Genomic DNA, 24,794 nt, shown 5'->3' with positions numbered 1-24,794 from the left:
AACAGCTCAGGTATAATCACGATGATGAAAGGAAAACAAAAACAAAAAAAAAAGAAAAAAAGCATAAAAGTAAAAAAGATACACAAAAAAAAAATAGGTAAAAAAAGAGAGAAAAAGAAAAAGAGAGAGTAGGAGAGAGAAAGAGAGAGAGAGAGAGAGAGAATCGGAAAGAAAGAAAAAAAGAGTGAGAAAGGGAGAGAGAGAGAGAGAGAGAGAGAGAGAGAGACGGAAAGAAAGAAAGTGAAGAAAAATAAGAAAAAAGAAAAAAGATCCGATTGAATAGCGTAATACTAACATTCCTTGGTAAAATTTAGCGAATCTTCCTATCACCGATTTGTTGATAAGAGGATGTTATTTTTTTGCGTACGATCATATTGAAATCTCGAATGTATAAACATGACTAGGACTAGGATCCGTGGACGAATCAAAAGCGGATCAAAATTGTGACATGAATATCTATCGTTATTAAGAAAAAAAAAAATCAAAAAATAAAAAAAAAAAAAGAAAGAATTTTTTATCGAGCAATGTTGTGTAGCAAGTCGTACATAAATAAAATACATTCGTACATACATACATACATACATATATACATACATACATGCATACATACACACGTACATAAAGTACGTTTGCTTTCTGCACTTTCCAGTGATAATTTCAAAAAACTGGATTATACGATAATACATAAATAAGCGCCATCTTGATTTGACCGGAATAAAGAACAGTCGAACGAATGTTTTAAATAAAAAGAAAGAGAAAAAAAGTGAAGGGGAAAAAAATAAAAAGGAAAAAAGAAAGAACAGCAACAAGCAATGTATTATATCTTAGAATAATTCGAAGGAAGAAGAAAAAAAAAAATAATGACGTACGCGTTTAGCCTCGTAAAAAATATAAAATTTCCTTGAAAAATAATTTAGCAAGTGATGTTACGTCGCAGGATTGTTCCTTTGTGATATATATATATATATATATATATATATATATATATATATGTATGTATATATATTCAAATAGGGACCTGTATAAAAATAATTATCAATTGAAATATTTCAAAAAAGAAGTGACGTTTCTACTACATGAATAATATTTAAATACGAAGATACAAAACAACTTAAAAATATGCTAATAATATATATATATATATACAGGGTATCCAATAAGTATGGGACCAAACTTATATTACGTATTATTGTGATCAAATAGATGAAAAAAGTTCATATAAACTTATGCCCGAAAATGCTTTATTGAAAAATTACATGCTTTTAAAGATATTTATGTGATTTATTGTGGCAGTTATAAAAAAATGTATAAGAAAATTCCTCCCTTTGAATGCAGAATTTCATTCGTCGAATTAGTGATTACCGAACTCTTTCTTATGATATTAAAAAATATATATAAAAACTATATTGGAAATAATATTAAATGCATTTTGAATATATATCCAATGTTTATCTTCTGTTTCTATTGTATTTTTATAAATTAACTCTTTTGAGAAAAAAAGAAACGAAAAATAAAAAAGTCCAGAGAAAAAAAGAAGGAGAAAAAATTCGGCAATCATTAATTTGACGAATGAGAATTAAATCATAAATATCTTTAAAATAATATATCTTTTTAATAGAACATTTTTCGACGTAAATTTATATAAACAATTTTCATCCATTTGAACCCAGTAATATGTAGTATAAGTTTGGTCCTATACTTTCTGGACACTATATATATATATATAGTGAGAGAGAGAGGATAAGGTTATATATTTTAATGTGTTCGACACAAAAACGAAGAATTGGAAAAATACGACGAGGTCAGTATACATTTATCCGTACTTTTCACTAATTCTCACTAACTTTTTCTTTTAACTTTTACGATTATCTCAAATGAAACTTGTTGTTTCAATATAGAAAATAAAAAAATCGAAACACACACACATACACACATATATATGTATATATATATCTTATTTTATTTTCCAAGTAGAAGCGTCACTATATCTTATCTGTTTTTTAAAAATTAATAAAAATAACAATTTCGATCCTGATGTTTCTACGATTACATGATATATTTAAGAATAGAATTCGTATAAATTCATAAAAATTTCTTCGTTACTCTGTATTAATCCTGCGACATAACATAAATTTACAGAAATTATGTAAGTATAACGTTTGAATTATCGGGATATTTTAATTAAGGACGAGGATAGTGCAAGGATGTTTTTTGACCGGTGCTAGGTAACAATTAGAATTGGTTAAAGATAATTGGTTGGATCGTTTAAATATTACGATAGAAAATAAAAAGAAAAATATAATAATTATATCAATGTAGAATTTTAAAAAAAGATGAAAACAAATTAAAAGAAAGAGAAATACAAAACGAACGACGAACGAACCGGAATGATTTTCATTTCTACATTTGAAGGTTCTTTTCGATGGCCCGTATCATTGAAAGATAATTGCACTTGTCCTTCCGTGTCAACAGATTTAAGTACTCTGTAATTAATTAGGAAAAAAAAGAAAGAAGAAAAAAAGAAGAAAAATGTATGAAAAGGAAAAAAAAAAGAGAAAGAAAGAAATGTAGTGTCGTTGAACGTTTTTCGATACCTACGTCAAATCGAAGTAACAAAGTTTCAACGATCTAAATTAACAAATTAACGATTATGTGTACTTCTATTTGATATGACCTTGACCTTTCGTATCTTATCTGAAATTTTGATTAAGAAAAAAAATGTACATTATTTATTCTTTATCAATAAGAAAAAGAAGAAAAAAAAAAAAGAAAATCGAACGTCCAAGTCGACATCTTAAGAGTATATAGTGACAATTCGTAAAATATGCGTCTAATGAAAAAAATAAAATAAAATAAAATAAAATACTATACTATAAAATAAAAAGAAAAAAAAAATTAATAAAAATATGTATATATATATGTATATATATATATATATATATATATATATATATATATGTATATATATATATATATATATATATGTATATAAATCTTCGATGGACGACGCGATATTTATATCATTCAAATATTAAAGATCATTTCGATAATCGTTTTAAAAAATCTTTAAGTAAATTGTACGATCTGGCGTGCGAATCGTGTAGGATAGGCCGAATAATTGAAAAAAAAAAAAAAAAATGTGATGAGAAAATAAAAAAATAAAAAAAAAAAATAATAATAATAATAATAATGATGATGATAATGATGATGACGATGATGATGATGATGATGATGATGACCGATATCGATAAGATGATTGTGTTTTCTTTTTCTTTTTCTTTTTCTTGTTTTAAATACATATTTTTTAAAAGATAATAATACATTTTTTTTATCTCAAACCTTTAGTTTAGAAATGTTAGCATACGTATATTATTTTTTCAAATACCAATAGTAAATCACTTGTTGGGTCTATTCTACGGTCGATCAACGACAATTTCATTATAAATATAATCGTCTCATGTGGCCATATGATTCATCATGTTAATATCAGGATTATTCTTCAAATCGTGAAATTATAGTACATATAATATAATATAATAGCATTTTTTCAACTTCTAGGTGTTAAAGACGAAAAATAATATTTTATAAGCCTGTGTATATATTTATAAACATATATATATATATATATATATATATATATATATACACACACAAACACACACACATATGTGTCAATACGTAATGGATACATTTTTGATGCGTAACTTGATATATCTATCTATCTAAATATATATATATATATTTAGAAATATATATATATATATATATATATGTCATAAAAATATATGGATATGTACAATTCGACAAAACGTGTGGATAACATTGTTATAAAAAAAAAATATCCTTTAGTGGCCTCATTATGCTCTATGAAATGAGGGGCCACTCGCTTACTCTTTTACGGACTAACAAAGTAAGAGTATGTAAAATTTGTCATTAATTCTAACGAGATAATTATTAGTATTATTGTGGCTATTATGACATGGTAATCATGAATGTTGTGGAGTGGATCTATTTATGAATCCGTCGATCGTTAATGTAATCAAATGTGTTCTGCGTGACTTTTAATAGAACACTTCAAATCTATCGTATAATCTTTTTCTAACCTTTTCATATCTCCGGTCCTTTATTCTATACAAATCTATGAAAAGATTAAGAATTGCCTAACTTACATATATACATATGTACATACGTACCATTCGTATATATTAGATATCTCTTTAATTGTACTTAATTATTTTCTTATTTCATATTTTTATATTATATTATAAAGAAGAATTATTATGATTATTATTATTATTATTATTATTATTATTATTATTATTATTATTATTATTATTATTATTATTATTATTATTATTATCATCATTATCGTCATTTGATGAAATATCAAAAAATTGATAAATTTTATTTCAAATCTGCTGATATATTTGTAATATCAATAATCATGAATCTGTAGCAGTCGTGGCCGAGTGGTTAAGGCGTCTGACTAGAAATCAGATTCCCTCTGGGAGCGTAGGTTCGAGTCCTACCGACTGCGAATATTTAAGAAATTTATTTTTGTTTTTTCTTTTTTTTATTTTTGTTTTATTTAATAAGATATTAACTATAGTTTTAAACCAATTACTTTTATATATCGTCGGATAGATATTAATCCTAATTGTCACACATCTTAAAATTATTTTTAAGTTGTGCACTTGAGGTACCTTACACTCCAGACACTTTGAACAGCTGTCATTTATAGAAAATGAATAATTTTGACTCGAAAGAAATACTATGTATTCTTTGAAATCCCGGGAATAATAATCAGCATGTTTGAAAATATATTTTCAATTCTAACATTATAGAAAAAATTCATGAATCATGCAATGCGCAAAAATTGACTTCTTTTTCGTTAAAAACCGTATATCTTTTTTAATTTTCAATATTTTAAAAAAATATCTAGCGACATAAATCATCTTGAGACGAATGTCTTTCAAAAAAAAAAAAAAAAATAATAAGCACTCAAATGCGAAAAGTATAGTTATTTTGTAATAAACACATAGCTTATTTTGAGAAGAAAAAAGTACTCAATTATTCCATTGATCTCTATTATTTTTTGTCTTTATTTTTTTGTCATTCATTTAATTGAAATTACCATACATATAATCTCTTATCTCAACAAAGAGTTATAAAAGTACAAATTAACAATAAAATTATAATACACAATGCAACTATTCTGACAGTTGACATATAAAGATACATATTAGTATTACAGATAAACGACGTCATAAGGCCTTACATTTACATACATTTAATCGTTTTAAATTGAGCTTAAAGTTGATCTGAGTTGTCATAAATTCCATATGTACAACTAGATTTAAACTTCAATGATAAACAGTAATTATTAATGAATTAACTATCAATGAATTTAACCAATAATATTATTAAATATATATTATAATATCCGATCGTATTATTTTTATCGTAATATTAACATTTCTTTTCTTTTTAAAGCATTGCGTTAACTGATCTCAGTAAGACTGAGAAAAATTAATTAACATTATTCTCGTAATGTTCTATGTAAATCTGCAAAATGTAACAACAAGAATATTGAATTTTCCAGTCATAAAATACGTTCAAGTCAAACGTAAAATTTTCCACAGCTTTAATTCATCATGTAGACTTAATTTGAGAATTTCAAGGATCCTGGTTGAAAAATATTATCACATTGTCACAGACACCCTCAGTTTTCGAGGCAAACAAAGGTTTTATGTAATGGCGGGTAATCCCCCACCATGACTACTACTGCAAACCTTCCTCTTAGCTAATATCCAAAAATCCGTCAGTCTAATCAAGCGCTTTATAAGTGACAACATTAACAAGCACAGATAAAATACTACAACTCTGCAACAAGTAAGTATAGCTACTACTGATAGAATTCTTTTATAAAATTTATTGAATGTTTCCTTTTTTAAACATTTAATCGACTGTTGTTTATTTCGGTCGCTCAAGATATTAAATAGAGCATTAAAATTTAAAAAAAAAAAAACCTTTTTTTATTATTTCAACATACATGGCTAATCACAATAGCCATCATAGCTCTTTTTTTCTTTTTTTTTGCATGATACGATCAAAGTTCACGAGGAAAATTCTTCTCACGAAATGATATTAATTCATGATCGTCAAGATCGTACGATGTATTGCCCTTGAATCATGTTCTTCGGCTATGTCAAAGGTCGTAGTTCGCGCACAACGACCCTAGAATCATAGAAGAGCTTAAAAACTATATTCGATCGGTCATTGTGCGAAATTTAACCGCAATTATGTAAACATTTTATATCATTAAAAAAGATTTAGAAAAAAAAGAAAAAAAAAAGGTATCGTGCAAAATAAGCCATTATTTACCATTTACTCGATATTGTGTTTCATATATAACTGTAATTAATCGTACTACATTTAACCGTAATTTATCATAATATATTTATCGTATAATTGTAATTAATAATATATATATATATATATATATATATATATATATATATATATATATCTAAAAAAAGAAAAAAGCACATTCGGTAACTCTCATTGAAAAATTCTATATTTATTATTCTCGCAATTGAAATCGTACTTTCAGCGTTAAATTATCGAAGAGAATATTGCATACTAATCACTTTTTACAAATTGACACGCTAAATTGAACAAAAATGATACAATAATAATGTTAAAAATAATTTTGCACACTTACGAAGATTTAACACGTTAACAAAGAAACTACAACTTATCTTCATTAAACTCTAAAGAAATGACGTAAGGGACATTAAGTAATTCACGTAACTATGATGTAATATGCATAGTAATAATAATCTCGATTGCAATAATCTCTTTAACGAATAAATATTAATGAATAATCTGAAAGAAATATATCTAAAATAAATGAAAGATAATTTCATTTATTGTATAATAATAATCGAAATTACGATGACTAGTTTTACATCGAATCTCGTTTCTATATCTTTATACATAAATACATTTATACGTATATTATACACGTAATAATTACATTGCTATCGCATTAATACGTAAAATGTAAAAAATCATATAAAATGTAAAATCATAAATTATACAATTTCAGGTGTTTACATTTTTTCGTGTAAACGACGAAAGTCAAAGTCAAATATGATTTTCATCGTCACGAGAAATCAATTTACGAGTTTGATAACAAAAGTGATACGATACGATATGTTCTCTACGATAAGAGAACATTTGCATAATAATTAAAAAAAGAAAAATAATGTTTACAATTCCGGATTTCGCGTATGTGTGATATTACGATCGTACAAATAAATCTATCCAAATAGTATTTATACTTGTCTCTGAAAAACTTATCGCAAAGTTCGATGAACAATCATATTTCGATGAACATCGTAATGAACGGTTGTATCATGAAATTTGAAATCTATTTCAGAAATACCATCGAATCAATCGTGATTCTCTCTCTCTCTCTCTCTCTCTCTCTCTCTCTCTCTCTCTCTCTTTTTCTCTGTCTCTCTTTCTTTTTTACAAAAGGGACAATATTTATGAAATCGATTAGAAAAATAAATCCTGTTGATGAATTAGAATATTCTAAACGAACAAATACAGAGATAATTCAACATATCCGATGAAATATCATTGGTAAACATATTTGTTTTAATTTGAATATTTATTGGATATTTTCCATTGGATCAATGGATATTTTAATTTCTTTTTCTTTTTTCTTCTTTTTCCTTTTTCCATCGATTCAATCGAGCTTCTTCCTTTATCGTAAGAATAATTAATCGAGCTAAGTAATCTTTTAATTCAATCGATATCGTATTGTCGACAATAAGTGAGTACGTATAATAATGAACAAATTTTATTATCTTTTGAAAATCGCAAAATTTCTTCCCCTTTTCTCCGTTCTCCATCCCCGAATTCCCCCACTTATTTTTTTTCCTACGATCCGATGCTTTTCATTTTTCTCTTTTCTTTTTCTTTTTTCCTTTTTTTTTTTTTCTTTTTTCAAATGCGCAAGCCATTATCGATTTATCTTAAAGCATATTTGTTATTTTGAATCTTAACGTGCTCAATATTAGCTATAATCACGGTAGAATACCATTCTAAACAGTGATAACACGTATCACGTGTGTACTGCTATCGTCCACGTGCTGCTTCTATCAGCACTCACGTTTATACAAATACATTACCGGTTTACTCTTCGATTTAATTTAATATTTTATACGCGATTACCTTGACGTATTAGAAAATAATATAAAAATAATTTTTATTAAGAGTATACGTAATCGTTGATTCTGTTTTTTCTTTTTTTTTTTTTTTTTAATTTGAAATAAAAAAAAAAAAAAGAAAAGAGGAAGAGTTAAAGAATAAATTTATTAAGTTTATTAATTTAAAAAGTTTCATTTGCTTAGCTAATAATTATTCGTAACGAAAAAAAAAAAAAAGAAAAAAAGAAAGAGATGGAGAACAATTTCTTTCTTCCTTTTTTTTTTAAATTATTTTCGTATATTTTTTTATTTTTCTATATTTTGTACATTCAGTAAATATTCTTTTTAATAATTTTTTTATATTGACCAAAGATCCTTTATATTATATTTATTAAAATACTTCTTAAAATATCTTTTACGTTTATACGATTTTTTTTCCTTTTTATATTTATCGAACACACTTCGTTAAATATTTTATATAATTGTAATACTTTTCTTTAGACTTTTTCATAATCGTTCAGAATATATTTTTTTTCAATATCATAAATATTATTTCAAATTATTTTTTAATAGAACTATTCGGTAAACCTGATATAGGGGTTATCCAATAAGTATTATCAAATATTTTTTCTAGAAGTAAAGTAGATTAAAATTTTTTTAATATCATTATTGTAAGATACGTAGTATAATCGAAATTATATATAAAATACAATATCGGCCAAATGAAATACAATATCCTTTTATTCCATATAAATGTTTTTAATGACATTTTTTACGTAATAATTTCGTTTTTCACATAATTTTGCACGTGAAATATCCCAATTGCCAAATTTGCCTATCGATTTCATCATAATGATCTGTCGAATTTCATTTTTGAGATTTTCAACGATTTTCATATTGTCGTTGTAAACTTGACTTTTGACTTTTGACAAGGAGAACGATCCAGCGTCAACAAATCGCACGATCTTATCGATGAAATTAATATCATTGCGGGAAAATTACCCATGAACTTTAATCTTATTGTAAAAAAAAAGATCCATGCCGGGCATTTGGCCGAAATTGTGTTTCATATGTAATCGTAATTAATCATAATGTAAATATTTTTTAAATGTATTTAAATTTAGATATATATATTATATAAATTATATATATATTAAATGTATTTAATATATATATATATATATATATATATATATATATATATATATTAAAGCGAAGATAAAAAAAATTATTTTTTTAATTTAAATGTTTTATCTTAAAAAACAAAAAAGGAAAAAGAGAAAAAGAAAAAAAAACATTCGTTAACTCTTATTGAAAAATCTTATGTATGGACTTAAAACAATGGTATGTGTGTACATAAGTGAGTGTATGTGATTGAAGAGAAAAGAAAAGAAGAGACAGAGAAAAAGAGAGAGAGATAGAGATAGAGAGAGAGAGAATTGATAACATATAAAGATAGAGAGAAGAAAAAATGGAAAGTAAAATTGATTGGAAAGTCGAGCCTCCCTTCTCCTTCCTTTCTACCTCCCCCCCCATTCTGATCTCATCGAGTATATTCATCTTTGTCTTTTAGAATGGAATTTTACCGGACAAAGCAAAATGTTACGCACGTTTTTCACGAAACAGAGTTACTATTTATGTTTAGTTATGCATTTCAGTTTGTATTAATGTCGGCAAGGACACGGTGACGTTCGAATTAGATAACGAAAATAGAATCTTAAACAGTCTATTTATTTTCAATTCGAATACCATATCTTTTGTTTCTATTATAAAATATAATGAATGTATATATATATATATATATATATATATATATATATATATATATATATAATGAATATAATATATAATGAATAATGAATAATATATAATGAATATAATATATAATGAATAAAAAATATAATAAAATATAATGAATGTATGTATATATATATATATTCATTATATTTAATTTTTAAGAATTTTTAAGAAATTTTATAAATTATAAATGATAAAGATTAAGAGTTTACGCGTTCACTCACACAATAGAAAAGTAGAAGTCTACTCTGTAAATGTGATGTGCCTAGATTGCGTTCTCGTAAGATTTAGGTCCTACTACAAAAAAGTTAGGGTGATTGTATGAATTGACATTGATCATTCTTCCAAAGTTGAAATTTTCTAAAATTTTTCTTTTATGATCTATTTCCAATCATACTTTCTAACAGATCATATTTTCGTTACGTTTGTTTTGGCTCTTTAATCGTACATAAATCCCTTTGTACAGAATCTAAAGACTCGTGGAAAATTCCATCAGAACTTGTAATAAATATACTTTATATGATAGATAAAATAATATAGACAACAATTTATTTTTTTCTTTTTTACGAATCTTTTCATCGCGTAACGATTGAAAATAAAAAAAAACATTTTAACTGGCCAAGTTAAAAAAAAAAAACAAAGAAAAAGAACACTGCTATAAATTACCTTTAATATATTCTGATTATCAATACTAATACAAAACGATCGAATAAGGAAGATTAAAAATGACGCTATCGCGATCGTTAATTTCATGAGAGAGGAAAAAAAAGACACTTTTAATACAAAACGATTGAATACAAACAAGATTAATTAGATTCTCTTGTTTTGTCTGATATAATCTTGGTTGAAGTAATAACAAAATTCATTATTCTCTTTAATATATATATATATATATATTCTTACATTTGTTATTTCTTACATAATTGTATTTTTCATTATCATATTCTTATTTATATATATCATGTAAAAAATAAAGAATGAAATGAATAAGAATATGATAAGGAATAAGATAATTATATATATATATTCTTTTTCTATATTCTATTTTATATATATACATATATTTTTTTGTCTATTTTCTATTTTATAAACAATATACATAAACAATATATATATATATATTTTTATAGACAATATATATATATATATATATATATATATATATCTTTTCTTTCTCTTCACGATATTGATCTATCACATGCTATCGTGCACATTTAACACGTGATCTACAAGAGGCTTCATATCAATGACTCTTGCTGTTTCGTAAAATCAAATGTGAGCTAATCGAACTCACATAGTTTGTGCGTAACCATCTTGTAGCCATTTACATCTTCAATCAGATTCCATAGAATCTTTGTATATATAAAATAGATGATAAAAATTTCAAATATTTCGAAAGGAAAAAAAAAAGATCTTCGGTAAATTGAAATATCATTCGATGATAACAAAAGAAGTGATTTTACAATCTATAGATCTCTTTTTAGAATTGAATCTCGATTAAAGAAACATCGTGTTATATTATATAGATCAAATGCCATAGTCTCTCTCTCTCTCTCTATATATATATGACAAATTAATCTATAATCGTTTGTATTAAATCTAAACATCTAAAGATTATAAAATATTTATCGATATACACGACAACGTGACTTAACTCAAATACAATTAATTTTTTTATATATTAAATAACGAAGATATCATAAAAATAAAAAAAAAAAAAGCTATACGATATAAAATGTGTAACATACGTGGACACGTATGTAAGTATATACAATATGACTACATGTGTATATACGTATGTACTTATCTTAAAAGAATTTATTTATGATTTCCCATAAAAAAGCGATAGCTTCTTATTGTCAATTGTCGGCGATGACTGTAATATGAAAGACAAAGAACTTATTAGGACGATAAAAATGAGAAAATGAGAGAGAGAGATAGATTGACATAAGCGTGTCAAAAATGATAGGAGGAGGAGATTGATGCGCGCGCATTTCCCCATTTGTTCTCTCCCAACTTACGGACACTATATATGACGTCACCGAAGTAAATTGTAGCACTTAGCTTAGAGTTGCATACAGAAGTCCGAGAAAATCTCTTTTCCAACACTCAAGTTCTACAGGTACGACCTCATCTTCAAATTAATCAATCTGATTGATTCGCTCAGACGATAATCTTTATTCGAGGTTATCTTACTCTCATTACGGACTATTACGTTAACCGATAATATATTTTCAATCGCTAACGATTCGCCTTCCTTTATCTTTTATCTCTAACGTTTTTTTCTCTTTTTTTTTTCTTCCTTCCTCTCTTTTTCTTTCTTATCGTCTTCTCTAATTCCAAGCGTTACGAAGTACTTACACATGTTGAAAACTATTGAGATTTGTTTTATCCGCCATTACCCGCCGCGACATTATCGACGGTTATTTTGAAAAAAAAAAAAAAAAAAAGAAAAATGACGCTAAAGGTAAAATTAGAAAAGATCTTATTATTCCTATGTCTTTATATTTTATCAACTTTTTCCTAATTAACCGACGTATATGTTACGATTTTTTTTATTTGTCTTTTCGTTTGAAAAGATTTCATATCTTGACTTTGTTTAACCAAAAAAGAAAAAAATAATTACTGTTAGTTATTTATAATCAGTACTGTTTATACAAATATAGTTTTATGAATAATTTTAATAAATATCAGTATTATGTAAATATTAAATGCGTTTATTGTACGATATTATTTAGAAAATTTAATTCTCTTTTAATCCGGCTTTTTTTTTTCTTTTTTTTTTTCTTTAATGAAAACGAAATATAATTAGCGATTTATTATATAATAGGTGCCGAATATAAATCATTATTTTATTTTAAAAATTAAATATAAATATTAGTATTAAATATTGAATATCTATGATCTCAATATAATCGTGGAATATGGAATCGCTTAGAAAAATTAATAATTATTGGCTTTATTTAATGTAAATTAAAAATAATTAATGATTTAGAGCTATAATCGATGTTGGATACGAATATCATTTTCTTAATAATTTTATTGAATATTAAATCTTAAATAGTAATAAGATTATTATAATCATATGTTATGTACTTATTAATTATTAATTTAAAAAATAGTATTTCATTATTTAACCAACAATATTGTCAAAATATAAATAGAAACTAATATGAATCTTACATTTTTTTTTTTTTTCATTAATCAAAGAAACCACTTTCAGAGATCGTAATCAACATCTGATTAAGTATAGTATTTTAATTATAATATGTAAGTTAAATATACTGATTAATTATACATGTTTACGCAAAATCTCAATTTAAATCAGAGTATCAGCATTATTCGTACGCATCGTATCGCATATAGTTATCTCAAATCATACGAAAAGATACCAATGCGTGTGTGTATGTGTATATGTACGAAAATAAAATATACCTTATTTAAAACAGTCATATATATATATATATATATATTTGGATTAATGAACGCGACAATTTTGATAATCGCATCGTTCAATAAAAAATTGCTGATAAATGATCGCTTGTTATTTTTCAAATCTTTTGCAATTTCAGAATCTAAAAACACAAAATAATTTTCCAATCATGGCTGAATCTCTCGAACAGATGTCAAAAATTGACACAATTAAACTTCGCGAACGGCATATCGGGTAAGTTCTTCAAATCTTATCAATAAGTCCATATTATCATAATAAATCTATTGATACTTGCTAACATTCTTATTGATGATTGATTTATTCAACATGTGTTATTTAAAATAAATAACTATCACATTTTTACAAACCAATTAATTTCAACTCGACTCGTTATCTTTTTGATAATATCGAACAAAAAATGAATTATTGATCATTGTTTTACATATTTTTTCATTTTTTCCTCTTTTCTTCTTTCTTTCTTTCAGACAATCATGCAAACTGTTTTACAAGTCCAATCCATTAAAAATTGTCAAAGCCGAAGGACAGTATATGTTTGACGAAAAAGGTGGACGTTATTTGGATTGCATAAACAATGTCGCACATGGTAAGTATATAGATAAATATATATTTACATTCTTTTTTTTTTTATGATTAAATCATTCACTCGATATCCATTACAATTGGGATTAAATTATAGTTGGACATTGTCATCCGGATGTTGTAAAAGCCGGACAAGAACAAATGGCATTACTATCGACGAACAATCGTTTTCTACACGACAATATTGTGATCTGTGCGAGACGATTGACTTCTTTAATGCCGGAACCTTTATCGGTTTGTTTTTTCGTTAATTCTGGAAGCGAAGCCAACGATCTTGCACTTCGTCTAGCACAAACACACACTGGGAATAAGGACATTATCACTCTCGATCAGTACGATCTTTTATATAAATTTTATTTTTTTTATATATATATATATATACAATTCTATTTTTTTTTTCTTTTTCTTTTTTTTTTTTTTTTTTTTTAATATTAAATTAATATCAAAACATGTTTATTGCTTTAAAGAAATAATGATTTTAACGTTAAGATTTAAAATGATTGAAGCTTTTACGAAAGTAAATTACTTTTGTCAACTTTTCTATTCTATTCTTTTCCAAATAGAAATAAATTAAAAAAAAAATCATAAATAAAAGATATCAGATAAATAAAGATATCAGACGTACGTCAAATGACAATATAATTTAAAATATTATGTAATGCCATTTAATCCAATGATACAAATATTGTTTTTCTTTTATAGCGCTTACCATGGTCACTTAACGTCAATGATCGATATCTCGCCATATAAATTTAATCAAATGAAAAATGGAAAGAAGGATTGGATCCATGTGGTATTAATATATATTTAAATATTATGTTTTAAATGACAATTCTAATTTTATTTTTCTAATCTTATTAGTGATAATGTTTTATTATATTATTAGGCACTCTGTCCAGACGTTTATCGTGGTAAATATCGCGATGATGATTATCCTAATCAAGATCTTGGTCTAAAATATGCGGAAGATGTAAAACGGATAACAGATGATCTGAAACTTAAAGATCGAGGTGTTTGTGCATATATTGCAGAGAGTCTAATGTCCGTCGGCGGACAAATTATTCCTCCTAAAAATTACTTTAAAAACGCATTCAGGTAATTATATTTTCTTTTTTTCATACTTATCATCCTTTTTTAATGTTCCTATTTCACATTCTTTCTTCAAAATCTTCAACTATAAAAGAACAACTTATAAAATTTATTCAAAATTACCTGTACTATACTGTTTTAGAAAAAAATACCACCGTGAAAAAATTGACATTCAATAATAATTGTACGTGTACTCGTTGAAATCATGAAATCAACAAAAAAAAAATGAATTTATCGGTTGACAAATGATTATAAAAAAAAAATGCACCCAATTGTTTTCACCAATATTGTTTTTTATTTTTTTTTTCCCCTATTGCTTTAACATTAGTACCACCATATGATAATTTGAAAACTTTGGATACTTGAAGAAAAAAAAAGAACACTTTATTCGTTATTATTTTTATTAATTTCATGATTAAAAAAACAAAAAAAAAACAAACAAAAAACTTTTTTTGGGTATAATAATAATTACATTGTCGATAATTTGTAAAAAAAAGAAAATTTAAAATTCGTTATCCTGACGAGTTTGAATGACAATTAGGAGAAACGAAATGAAATAAAAAATATATTTATTTAGATACGTAAGAGAAGCTGGTGGTGTATGTATTGCCGACGAGGTTCAAGTTGGTTTTGGTAGAGTCGGTAGTCATATGTGGGCCTTTCAACTTTATGGAGAAGACGTGATACCAGATATCGTAACAGTTGGAAAACCAATGGGTAATGGACATCCAGTAGCAGCAGTAATCACAACACCTGAAATTGCAACCAGTTTCAAGAACACCGGAATCGAATATTTCAATACAGTAATTATCATCGAAATAAAGAAGACTATAAATTGATTATAAATAATTATAAATGAACATATATTTTATATTTAATTTCATTTGTAATATTTTCGATTTGCAGTATGGCGGTAATCCAGTATCCTGCGCGGTAGCCAATGCTGTTATGGAAGTTATCGAACGTGATAACTTACAAGAAAATGCTTTTCGAGTTGGGCAACATTTAATGATGGAATTAAAAAAATTATCTAAACGTAGAAAGATCATCGGTGACATCCGTGGTGTTGGATTGTTTATTGGTATAGAATTAGTAAGAAACAGAATAAAAAAGATTCCAGCTACTGCCGAAGCGAAACATATTGTTTCTAGAATGAAAGAAAAGAAAATTCTCGTTAGCAGTGATGGTCCAGATGATAACATTCTCAAATTGAAACCACCTATGGTATTCACTATTGAAAATGCTAACGATTTTATATCCGTTCTCGATGAGGTTCTACAGGAAATTGAAATTGATATCGAAAAGGTAATTTTTTTTCTTTTCCTTTATATTTTCACTCCTATGATATAGTTTTGTTAACATGTTGATGTCGTGCTGTGTTAATGACGCAACTGAATAACTTATTGAAAAGTGATAGCCTCTGACAAGAATTTCCGTTCTAGCTACATTTTATCAATTATATCGTACGAAAGCTTTAATAATTTGTTTTTCTCGAATGTTCTTTAAATAATCATGATTTGCAAAATAGGTAATATAAGTTAATAAATTGATAAGCACGTGCCAATTATTTTTTCATTATTAGAAACGTTATTTGCGTCATGCTAACTAATCTTTGTTTATTCCACTACTTTCTCAATAACCTCCATTTTATTATTAGTATTAATTAAAATGAAATGTCGACATAAGTCAATGTCAAGTTCATCAATATTTCTCGCTCATATTTTATTTTAATTATTCTTAGTTTTTTTATTACTTATTTTTTTATTCCTTATCCATAAGATAAATTATTAAAAATTTATTTATTTTCTTTTTTTTTTTATTTTTCTTTTATAGGAATTGGAAGTTACACGAACGGTGATCAAAGCAACAATTTCACAGATGAATCTTGATAATAATTCGACTCCTACCAAAACAAATTCGGTTCTCGTTCGTGCGAGTTAATTATTTATTTATGACGATTGAAGAGATGCAAAGTATTATATCATTATAATTATTTTGCGTAAAAAATGATATTTTTTTCTAATTAAGAATGTTATTCCTTTTATAATAAAAAATTTATGCGTCTGTATATAAAAATTTCTAAATTATTTTTCAACCATATATTTTATGTAATTCTCTAATTGAATAAATATATAACATTTTTATTTAAATCGACGATTTTATTCTTTCCCTTTTTCTTTTTTCTTTCTTCTTTCTCAAAATCATAATGTATTGTAAATTAAAAAAAGAAAAAAAGATGCAAATTACTATACTATATAATTATTATCATACTTATTATTATAATTATAGAATATAATTTATATAATATTTATTAGATATTATAATTATAAAATATTATATTCTATAATGATCTTGCATATAAATGACATTTTGTAATGAAGAATGATATTTCTTTTTATAATAAATAGTGTATTTTATTTTCTTTCATATATTTATTTTATTTATCATATCGAGCTTTATAAAATATAAAAATTTATGAAACAATTAAAATTTATAAAATTATAAGCACGTATACGTATTATGTGAAAAATTATTTGAAACATGTCAGACATACAATTAAATAATCCTTACCTTAGAAAAAGAATAAATTAATTAAACTCTATGAACTAAATAGCAATATGCAATATCTGATAATCAATGTTTATGATAGTCATCCTTTGAAAAAAATTACAAGGGGTCACTGATAAGACGATTTATTATAAAATTCAAGATCAACTAATGAATGAGAATTCCTTACGTATTGATAAAATCCGAATGTTATTGATGTTATTAACATGTCACCTTGAAGTATAATATAAACGAAATACAAATAAATTTATTATCTTTGCTAATACATATTGAAACAGCATAAATTGTAGTTCTTTCAAAGGTCATTAAAAAGATTTTAACTGAATAGCAATAATACAATTTAGTGAGTTGTAATTTTATACGTGTTGAATATAATTTCAAGAGGTCGATTATTAGAAACGAAGAGATGATTAGATTAGAGGTCATACTGAAACTGCTAATGATCCCGCAATATAAATAGATCTTAAGCGTTAAAATTTTCATTCCCGTTTGGTTTGTCCACAGACACTGCCAATATGCGGTCTCTTTTTATTCTGCTACTTTTTGGTAAGATTTTTATAATTTCTTGTTTTTTCTAAAATTCTTTATTGACATTCTAATAATACTGAATTCTTATTAATAAAGAGATTGATCAATATTACATATATAAAAAATTAAATTATTTTCAATCGTTTCTTTCTCTCTCTCTCTCTCTCTCTCTCTCTCTCTCTATATATATATATATATATATATATATATATATATATATGTATATATAAAATCGTCTGTATGTGTGTATAAATCCATTTATATAATAATATTTAATAAACAATTAATTAATACTTGTTTTTTTATAAAGTTGGACTTGCCTTGAGTAATCTCCATAACAACGACAAGCATGCTTGGAAAGTTGGTGAGGAATACCAATATCTGGTACGTAGCCGTACCCTTACTGGACTGAAGACATTATCTGATCAATATGCTGGTATTCTAATGAAAGCGATCCTAAAGATTCAATGTAATTCACCTGACACCCTTAGAGCACAATTATTGAAACCACAGTATGCTCAAATACACAAGAAACTACCGGATGGTTGGGATTCTCATATATCTGATCAGATGTTAGAACATAAACATCTACCTCTTTCCGGCGAACCCTTTGTGATCAAATTCAAACATGGAGTTATAAGAGACTTGATCGTCAACAAAAATGTACCAACTTGGGAAGTAAATATCATCAAAAGTATCATCAGTCAGTTCCAAGCTGATACGCAAGGAGAAAACTTGAAGGGAAGTAAGAATACTCAAATACCGGAAGATGATAATCCCTTTGCATCGTTCCGTGTCATGGAGGACTCCGTAAGTGGAAAATGTGAGGTTCTTTACGACATTGTACCATTAACAGAAGCCATCATTCAACATCATCCACACGTATTGCCAAAACCAGAATTACGTAAAAACGGAGAACATATGTACGTAACGAAAACAAGAAACTACGACAAATGCGAACAACGTATGGATTATCATTTTGGAATAAGTGGAAATACAAAATGGGAATCCGATATTAGAAACAATGAAAACATCATGAAGGTAAGTTATATTAATTAATTTGACGAAAAATTTATACGATAAGCGATTATAGGTAACTATTGTTTACTTTTAAAATAATATCAGTTTTAGACACAATATGTTTATTCGATTCACAGAAATCATCAACAAGTAACATGGTTATATCTGGTAAACTCAAGGACTTTGTGATACAAACATCAGTGACAACAACTAAAATAATCATGAAGCCCAGACTTGTAGATGAGCAAGAGAGCATCGTAATAAGTAAAATGAATGTGACTCTCGTTAGCATCAATAAAGCTTTGAATCCGATACCAGCACCGAATAATCCTGAATCGGTTGGAAATCTAGTTTACACTTACAACGATCCTTTCTCAAAAACAGTACATAGACGACCTGGACGGCCTAGCGTAAGTCCTAATTCAATGTCAAATGAACTAAATTCTGCTTCTGAATCTAACGAAAACTTAGAAATGATGAGAGAGAAATACGGCAAAAACGATAGGATGAATTATGTTAGCGACGAGGATAAAACATTCTGGCAGGTGAAACCAACGTTAGACGAAGCACCTAAAAATCCTATGCTACCATTATTCATAGCTAACAATGGTAAAGCGGTCGTTATGTCTGATAAGGTTAACTCAGAAAAAATGGTAACGACGCTTGTTCAAAAAATCGCAAATGAAATGGAAAATCCAAACATTATGCCTGATGAAGAGACCCTAGAAAAATTCACAATTGTCTCAAGATTGATAAGTAGTATGAGTCTAGAACAGATAAATAAGGCCGAAGAAAACTTGCGTTCTGTTTGGAATGAAGTTGGTTCCGACGAAACGAATAAAATGATAAAGGAGAACGCTAAAGTTGTATTTCGTGATGCCGTTGCTAATGCTGGAACTGGACCTGCTCTAATGACTATTAAACGTTGGATTGAAAAGAAGCAGTTGGAAGAATGCGAAGCTGGTGATGTTCTGGCAACCATACCTAAGACTGCACGAACACCTACAGCCGAATACGTGGATGCTTTCTTTGTAAGTGTCACCGCTATCATCAACTTATTTGCAAATTATAATTAAAATATATTTCAAAATTTTTACGAATTAATAACATAATCTACATCTTATGTACAGTCATTGGCAAGTGATCCAGAGGTACAGAAACAAACGTGTCTGAATTCGTCGGCTATTTTATCTTTCGCTGAACTAGTGCATCACGCTCAAGTTTCTAACAACAGCATTTATAATCATTATCCAGTTAACGTATTCGGACGTTTATCCTCTAGAAAAAATGACGCAGTTTTAAGAAAGTACATACCATTCCTTGCAGAACAATTAAAGAAAGCTATCAAGGATGAAGATAGTCCAAGGATCCAAGTGTATATTATCGCTTTAGGTTTAACAGCACATCCAAAGATATTGAGCGTTTTGGAACCCTATCTTGAAGGCAAGGAACGAGTATCAACTTATCAACGTTTTCTGATGGTTATGTCTTTGAAAAAATTAGCTGAGATTGAACCTACCCTGACTCGTTCTGTCTTATACAAAATCTACATCAATACTTGGGATGTTCATCAAATTCGTTGCGCTGCTGTCAACTTAATAATGAAAACTAATCCACCATTATATATGCTCACGCGTATAGCACAATTCACTAATTTCGACTACAATGGACAGGTCAATTCTGTTGTTAAGTCAGCGATTAAAAGTGCAACTAAATTGAACTTTCCCGAATGGAAAGAACTATCAAGAAATGCTCGCAAAGTGCTTCATCTATTGAATACAGAATCCGATAAGTATTATTACTCAAAGACTTACTTTACAGAAATGGAATCAAATGATCAGCTGTCTTACAGAATGATGTTAAATTATATCGGAAGTGATGGCATAATTCCATTGTCCACATACGTTGCCTTGCAACCCTCTTATAATGGCTTCCTTAGTCCTATTTCTGAATTAGATATGAGTATATCGAGCATAAACAGTCTATTAGAAATGAATTGGCATAAACACGGAAAAGCAAAAACCGAAGAGTCGATCGCAGAGAAAACTGCAAAAATGCTTAACATTGAATCAGACGATGTTGAACAAGTTGAAGGAAATGTCTTCTTTACGACGCCATACATCAATCGATACTTTTCTTTTGATAATCATACCATCGAAAGGATTTTACGTGGTAAGTCATTCTTATCTTATTTTAATATACCGATTATTACAATTCTTACCAATATATAATTTTCCATTGTTCTAGATCTACAGTCTCCAAAAGATAATCGTCATGTTAACATGAACAAATTGTTGAGTTACGACATTACCTTGAGTTTTCCTACTGAAACTGGTTTACCTTTTGTTTATTCCTTACACGTACCTATAATCAGAAAATTAAGTTTTATAAGTAAACCAGATATGAATTCTAAATTCGATATTCGTTTACTTATGGCTAATAAACATCAAGGAAGAGTTGGTTTCATAACACCATTCGACCACCAATCATTCGTATCGGGCATCGATGTCAACATGCAAGTTTTCCTACCATGCAAACTAGATTTCCATTTGACTAATGAAAAATCCAGGCTCGACGTAGCACTACAACCATTCAAACAAAATAGCAGAACCAGGGTGGGACACTTTAGTGTGGTACCTTATACCTCGCAATATGAAGTCATGTCATTCCACCCGTTGCTATTGGAGAAAAATACTCATAAAATCCAAGAGAACGAAATAACACATATTAAGATGCCACAAGATTCTAACAGCGTTTTCTCTGTAGAAATTGAAACTGAAAACCTTGTTAACAAATTCCAGAAATGGATAAGAAATGAAAATAAATGGAGCAACATGATGACTGCTTCAACATTGGCCTTAGGTACATACGAAAAATTCGACCTTTATGTCAAGCCTAATCTACAAGAAAACGAAGCTGTTAAATTCACTGCCACGTTGGATACTAAAGAAATTAGATCCAACAATATTGATACTACTGATGAATCCTGGAAATCCGGTAATGAAGTACTCAAAACAATGCATCAGGCACTTGATAGCCCGGCCAGAAGGAAAGAATTTTTACAAGAAATTTCTAAAGGAATAAATTCTGGAAAGGCTTACGTCATTGATGCAGGTCTGGAAATACCTGGAGTATGGAATAATAAACACGCATGTACGTTATGTTTAGCCAGTAGTAATGATGAAAATAAATTCCGAAGTCTTTTCTACTGGTACACGAACATACCTAGTCAAAATATAACTCATCAAGTGTGCGTTAACGGTCAGATAAGAAGTTCACCAACAACACCTTTCGATTATAAAAAAATACTTGACAGCCATCCAATGAAAGAATTCAGCGTTAATATTAAATTTGGAAGAACGTGCTCTGATGACTCGCTTGTCACCATGAAAGGACAGATCAAGCAAAGTGAGGATTATAAAATGTACATCCAAGAATCGGCAATAGTAAAGAGATGTGATGAAAATATGAGAAATAGCGTCAAGGATTGCCAGAAAGCTGCAGAAATGGCTACAAATCTAAACGAAATGGATATGAAAATTATTAAACATGATTCTAAAAGAGAATCTGATACTGAATTAAAACAAACATTCCATAGAATGACGAAAATGTTGACAGATTTAGACGTACAAGTTATATCTGAACTACGGGAACATCAGGACAACACCAACGACAAAGACAACGATGTGAATATTCACATAAAATTATCACCTGACATGACAAGCGCAGAAGCTATAATATCTAAATCTGGACACGTTTTGACCCTCTCCGATATTGATATTTCTGACAAGGATATTGATGATGAAGATGTAAACGAAATTGAAAAAGACATCTTACCTACTGGTAAGCAATTTGACCAATTTAAAATTTGTAAATGTTTTTAACGACACATTTTATAAACGATTAATATACGAACTTTTCATTTAAATAAATATGACATTTTCAGCCTCATGTACTATTAGAAACAACGAAATAATGACTTTCGATGATAAAATTTATCCTCTGAAACTTGGTAAATGCGCACATGTATTATTTACCACCTTCCCAAGAAATGATCCAAGTGAACATAATAGGAAAATGAACATTCGTGAAAATATGGAAGTGTTCGTTACTGTCGAAGAAACGGAACGTAACAAAAAAGAACTTCAGATGTTATTGGGTAATAACGAAATTTTGTTTAAATCATCTGACACAGAAGTTTCAGCTTGGATTAATGGACAAAGAGTGAAATGCTCACAGAAAGAAAGTTACCGACACATCAAAAATGATGAAACTCACTACGAAATATTTGAACTTCCCGGATCTGCCATTAAATTGATATCAGATAAATATGATATTGAATTGGTCTACGATAAAGACCATGTACAAATGACGGTAAGTAATATAATATACAAAAAATTATATCTTATCTTTAATATTATAATTCATAATAAACATTATTTCATTCCAGGTCCCTCATAAATATCAACAATCCATACGTGGTCTCTGTGGTGACTTTGATGGCCAATCTGAAAATGATTTCGTCACTCCAAAGAACTGCTTACTGCAAAACCCAGAAGAATTTGCAGCTACTTATATATTGAAGGAACGATGCGAAGGACCCGCTTTGAAAAATGCGAAAAAGGCAGAAAGCTCTAACTGCATAGAAAAAGTAATACGCTTCAGTGATGTGGTAAGCGACAGAGAAGCTGGACGACCATATGTAAATTGGAAGCAATGGGGTTATCACAAGAAAGAAAATAAGAAGCAATGCAATACCTATCATACTCGAGTTGTCACAAGAGATGATAAGATCTGTTTCACCACAAGGCCTGTACCAACATGTTCTAGCGGATGTAAATCTGTTATATCAAAGGAAAAGAATTATCAACTCTATTGTTTACCAAAGAACGAAGCAAGTTTAGGAATGAAAAGGAGAATTGAACAGGGAGCTAATCCTGATTTAAGTCAACGTACTCCTTCTGATAATGAAACTATTAATGTTCCCATCGAATGTGTACCTGCTTGATCAAGAAATATCCAATGAAATATATTTGTTTTATTTTTTTTTTTATTTTATAAAATAATCAATATTATTGCTACTGTTATTTTCAAAATGTATTATGTTTTCAATATAATATGAAATAAAAAGTAAAATCTGTAAACATTAAATAATATTGTATGTATTCAAATAATCATTATCCAAATCATGTTTTCAAATAATTCTTACGTCGAATGTTTGAATATTTAAAAAAAAAATATAGTTTCTGGAAAAGCAGAGAAACAAATGACAATAGAGAAAGAAAGTGAGAGAGAGAGAAAGAGAGAGAGAGAGAGAGAGAGAGAGGGGGGGGGGGTAAGAAAGAGAAACATGATAAGAGAGAAAAAATCGAGAAAAAGAGAAAGAATAAGATAGGTAGGAGATGTGTTAGTATAGATTCTATCATGTCTGATGAGGAAAAGGGGTTATGTACTCCCCCATACCTAACATACCACTTACCATTATGCCAATACTCTACTCGACGCTTGACGTACTTGCACATTACATCGATAGTTAT

At 27.7% G+C, this 24,794-nt stretch overlaps 2 protein-coding genes and 1 non-coding gene across 5 annotated transcripts; all 3 read left to right on the top strand.

Annotated features, from left to right (window-relative positions):
• Positions 1 to 4,455: 4,455 nt before the first annotated feature.
• On the top strand, positions 4,456 to 4,537 carry TRNAS-AGA (transfer RNA serine (anticodon AGA)). The gene has a single exon. It is a non-coding gene; the product is annotated as a tRNA-Ser (tRNA).
• A 1,206-nt stretch (positions 4,538 to 5,743) lies between these two features.
• LOC118442081 (alanine--glyoxylate aminotransferase 2-like) lies at positions 5,744 to 17,291 on the top strand. Of its 3 annotated transcripts, none has more exons than XM_035867267.2 (9): positions 5,744 to 5,892; positions 13,592 to 13,686; positions 13,938 to 14,056; positions 14,150 to 14,384; positions 14,755 to 14,845; positions 14,939 to 15,147; positions 15,719 to 15,944; positions 16,048 to 16,446; positions 16,975 to 17,291. In XM_035867267.2, exons 2-9 carry the CDS (start codon positions 13,622 to 13,624, stop codon positions 17,080 to 17,082), a joined length of 1,452 nt encoding a protein of 483 aa, XP_035723160.1. In that variant the 5' UTR covers positions 5,744 to 5,892; positions 13,592 to 13,621; the 3' UTR covers positions 17,083 to 17,291. The 3 variants fall into 3 exon arrangements, with proteins under 3 accessions (XP_035723160.1, XP_035723161.1, XP_035723158.1); XM_035867268.2 differs by lacking the exon at positions 5,744 to 5,892 and adding an exon at positions 11,989 to 12,141; XM_035867265.2 differs by lacking the exon at positions 5,744 to 5,892 and adding an exon at positions 12,384 to 12,486.
• Positions 17,292 to 18,094: 803 nt separating this feature from the next.
• On the top strand, positions 18,095 to 24,411 carry Vgn (vitellogenin). The gene is made up of 7 exons (XM_035867593.2): positions 18,095 to 18,255; positions 18,548 to 19,278; positions 19,395 to 20,288; positions 20,388 to 21,429; positions 21,505 to 23,100; positions 23,204 to 23,631; positions 23,708 to 24,411. The coding sequence occupies exons 1-7, from the start codon at positions 18,225 to 18,227 to the stop codon at positions 24,263 to 24,265; spliced, it is 5,280 nt and encodes a 1,759-aa protein (XP_035723486.1). The 5' UTR covers positions 18,095 to 18,224; the 3' UTR covers positions 24,266 to 24,411.
• Positions 24,412 to 24,794: the final 383 nt, after the last annotated feature.

Source organism: Vespa mandarinia, chromosome 16, assembly GCF_050613455.1.
Source record: "Vespa mandarinia isolate Hongniang chromosome 16, ASM5061345v1, whole genome shotgun sequence".
NCBI lineage: Eukaryota > Metazoa > Arthropoda > Insecta > Hymenoptera > Vespidae > Vespa > Vespa mandarinia.
The sequence above is the reverse complement of the archived record's forward strand: the minus strand, read 5'-3'. Positions and strand labels throughout refer to the sequence as shown.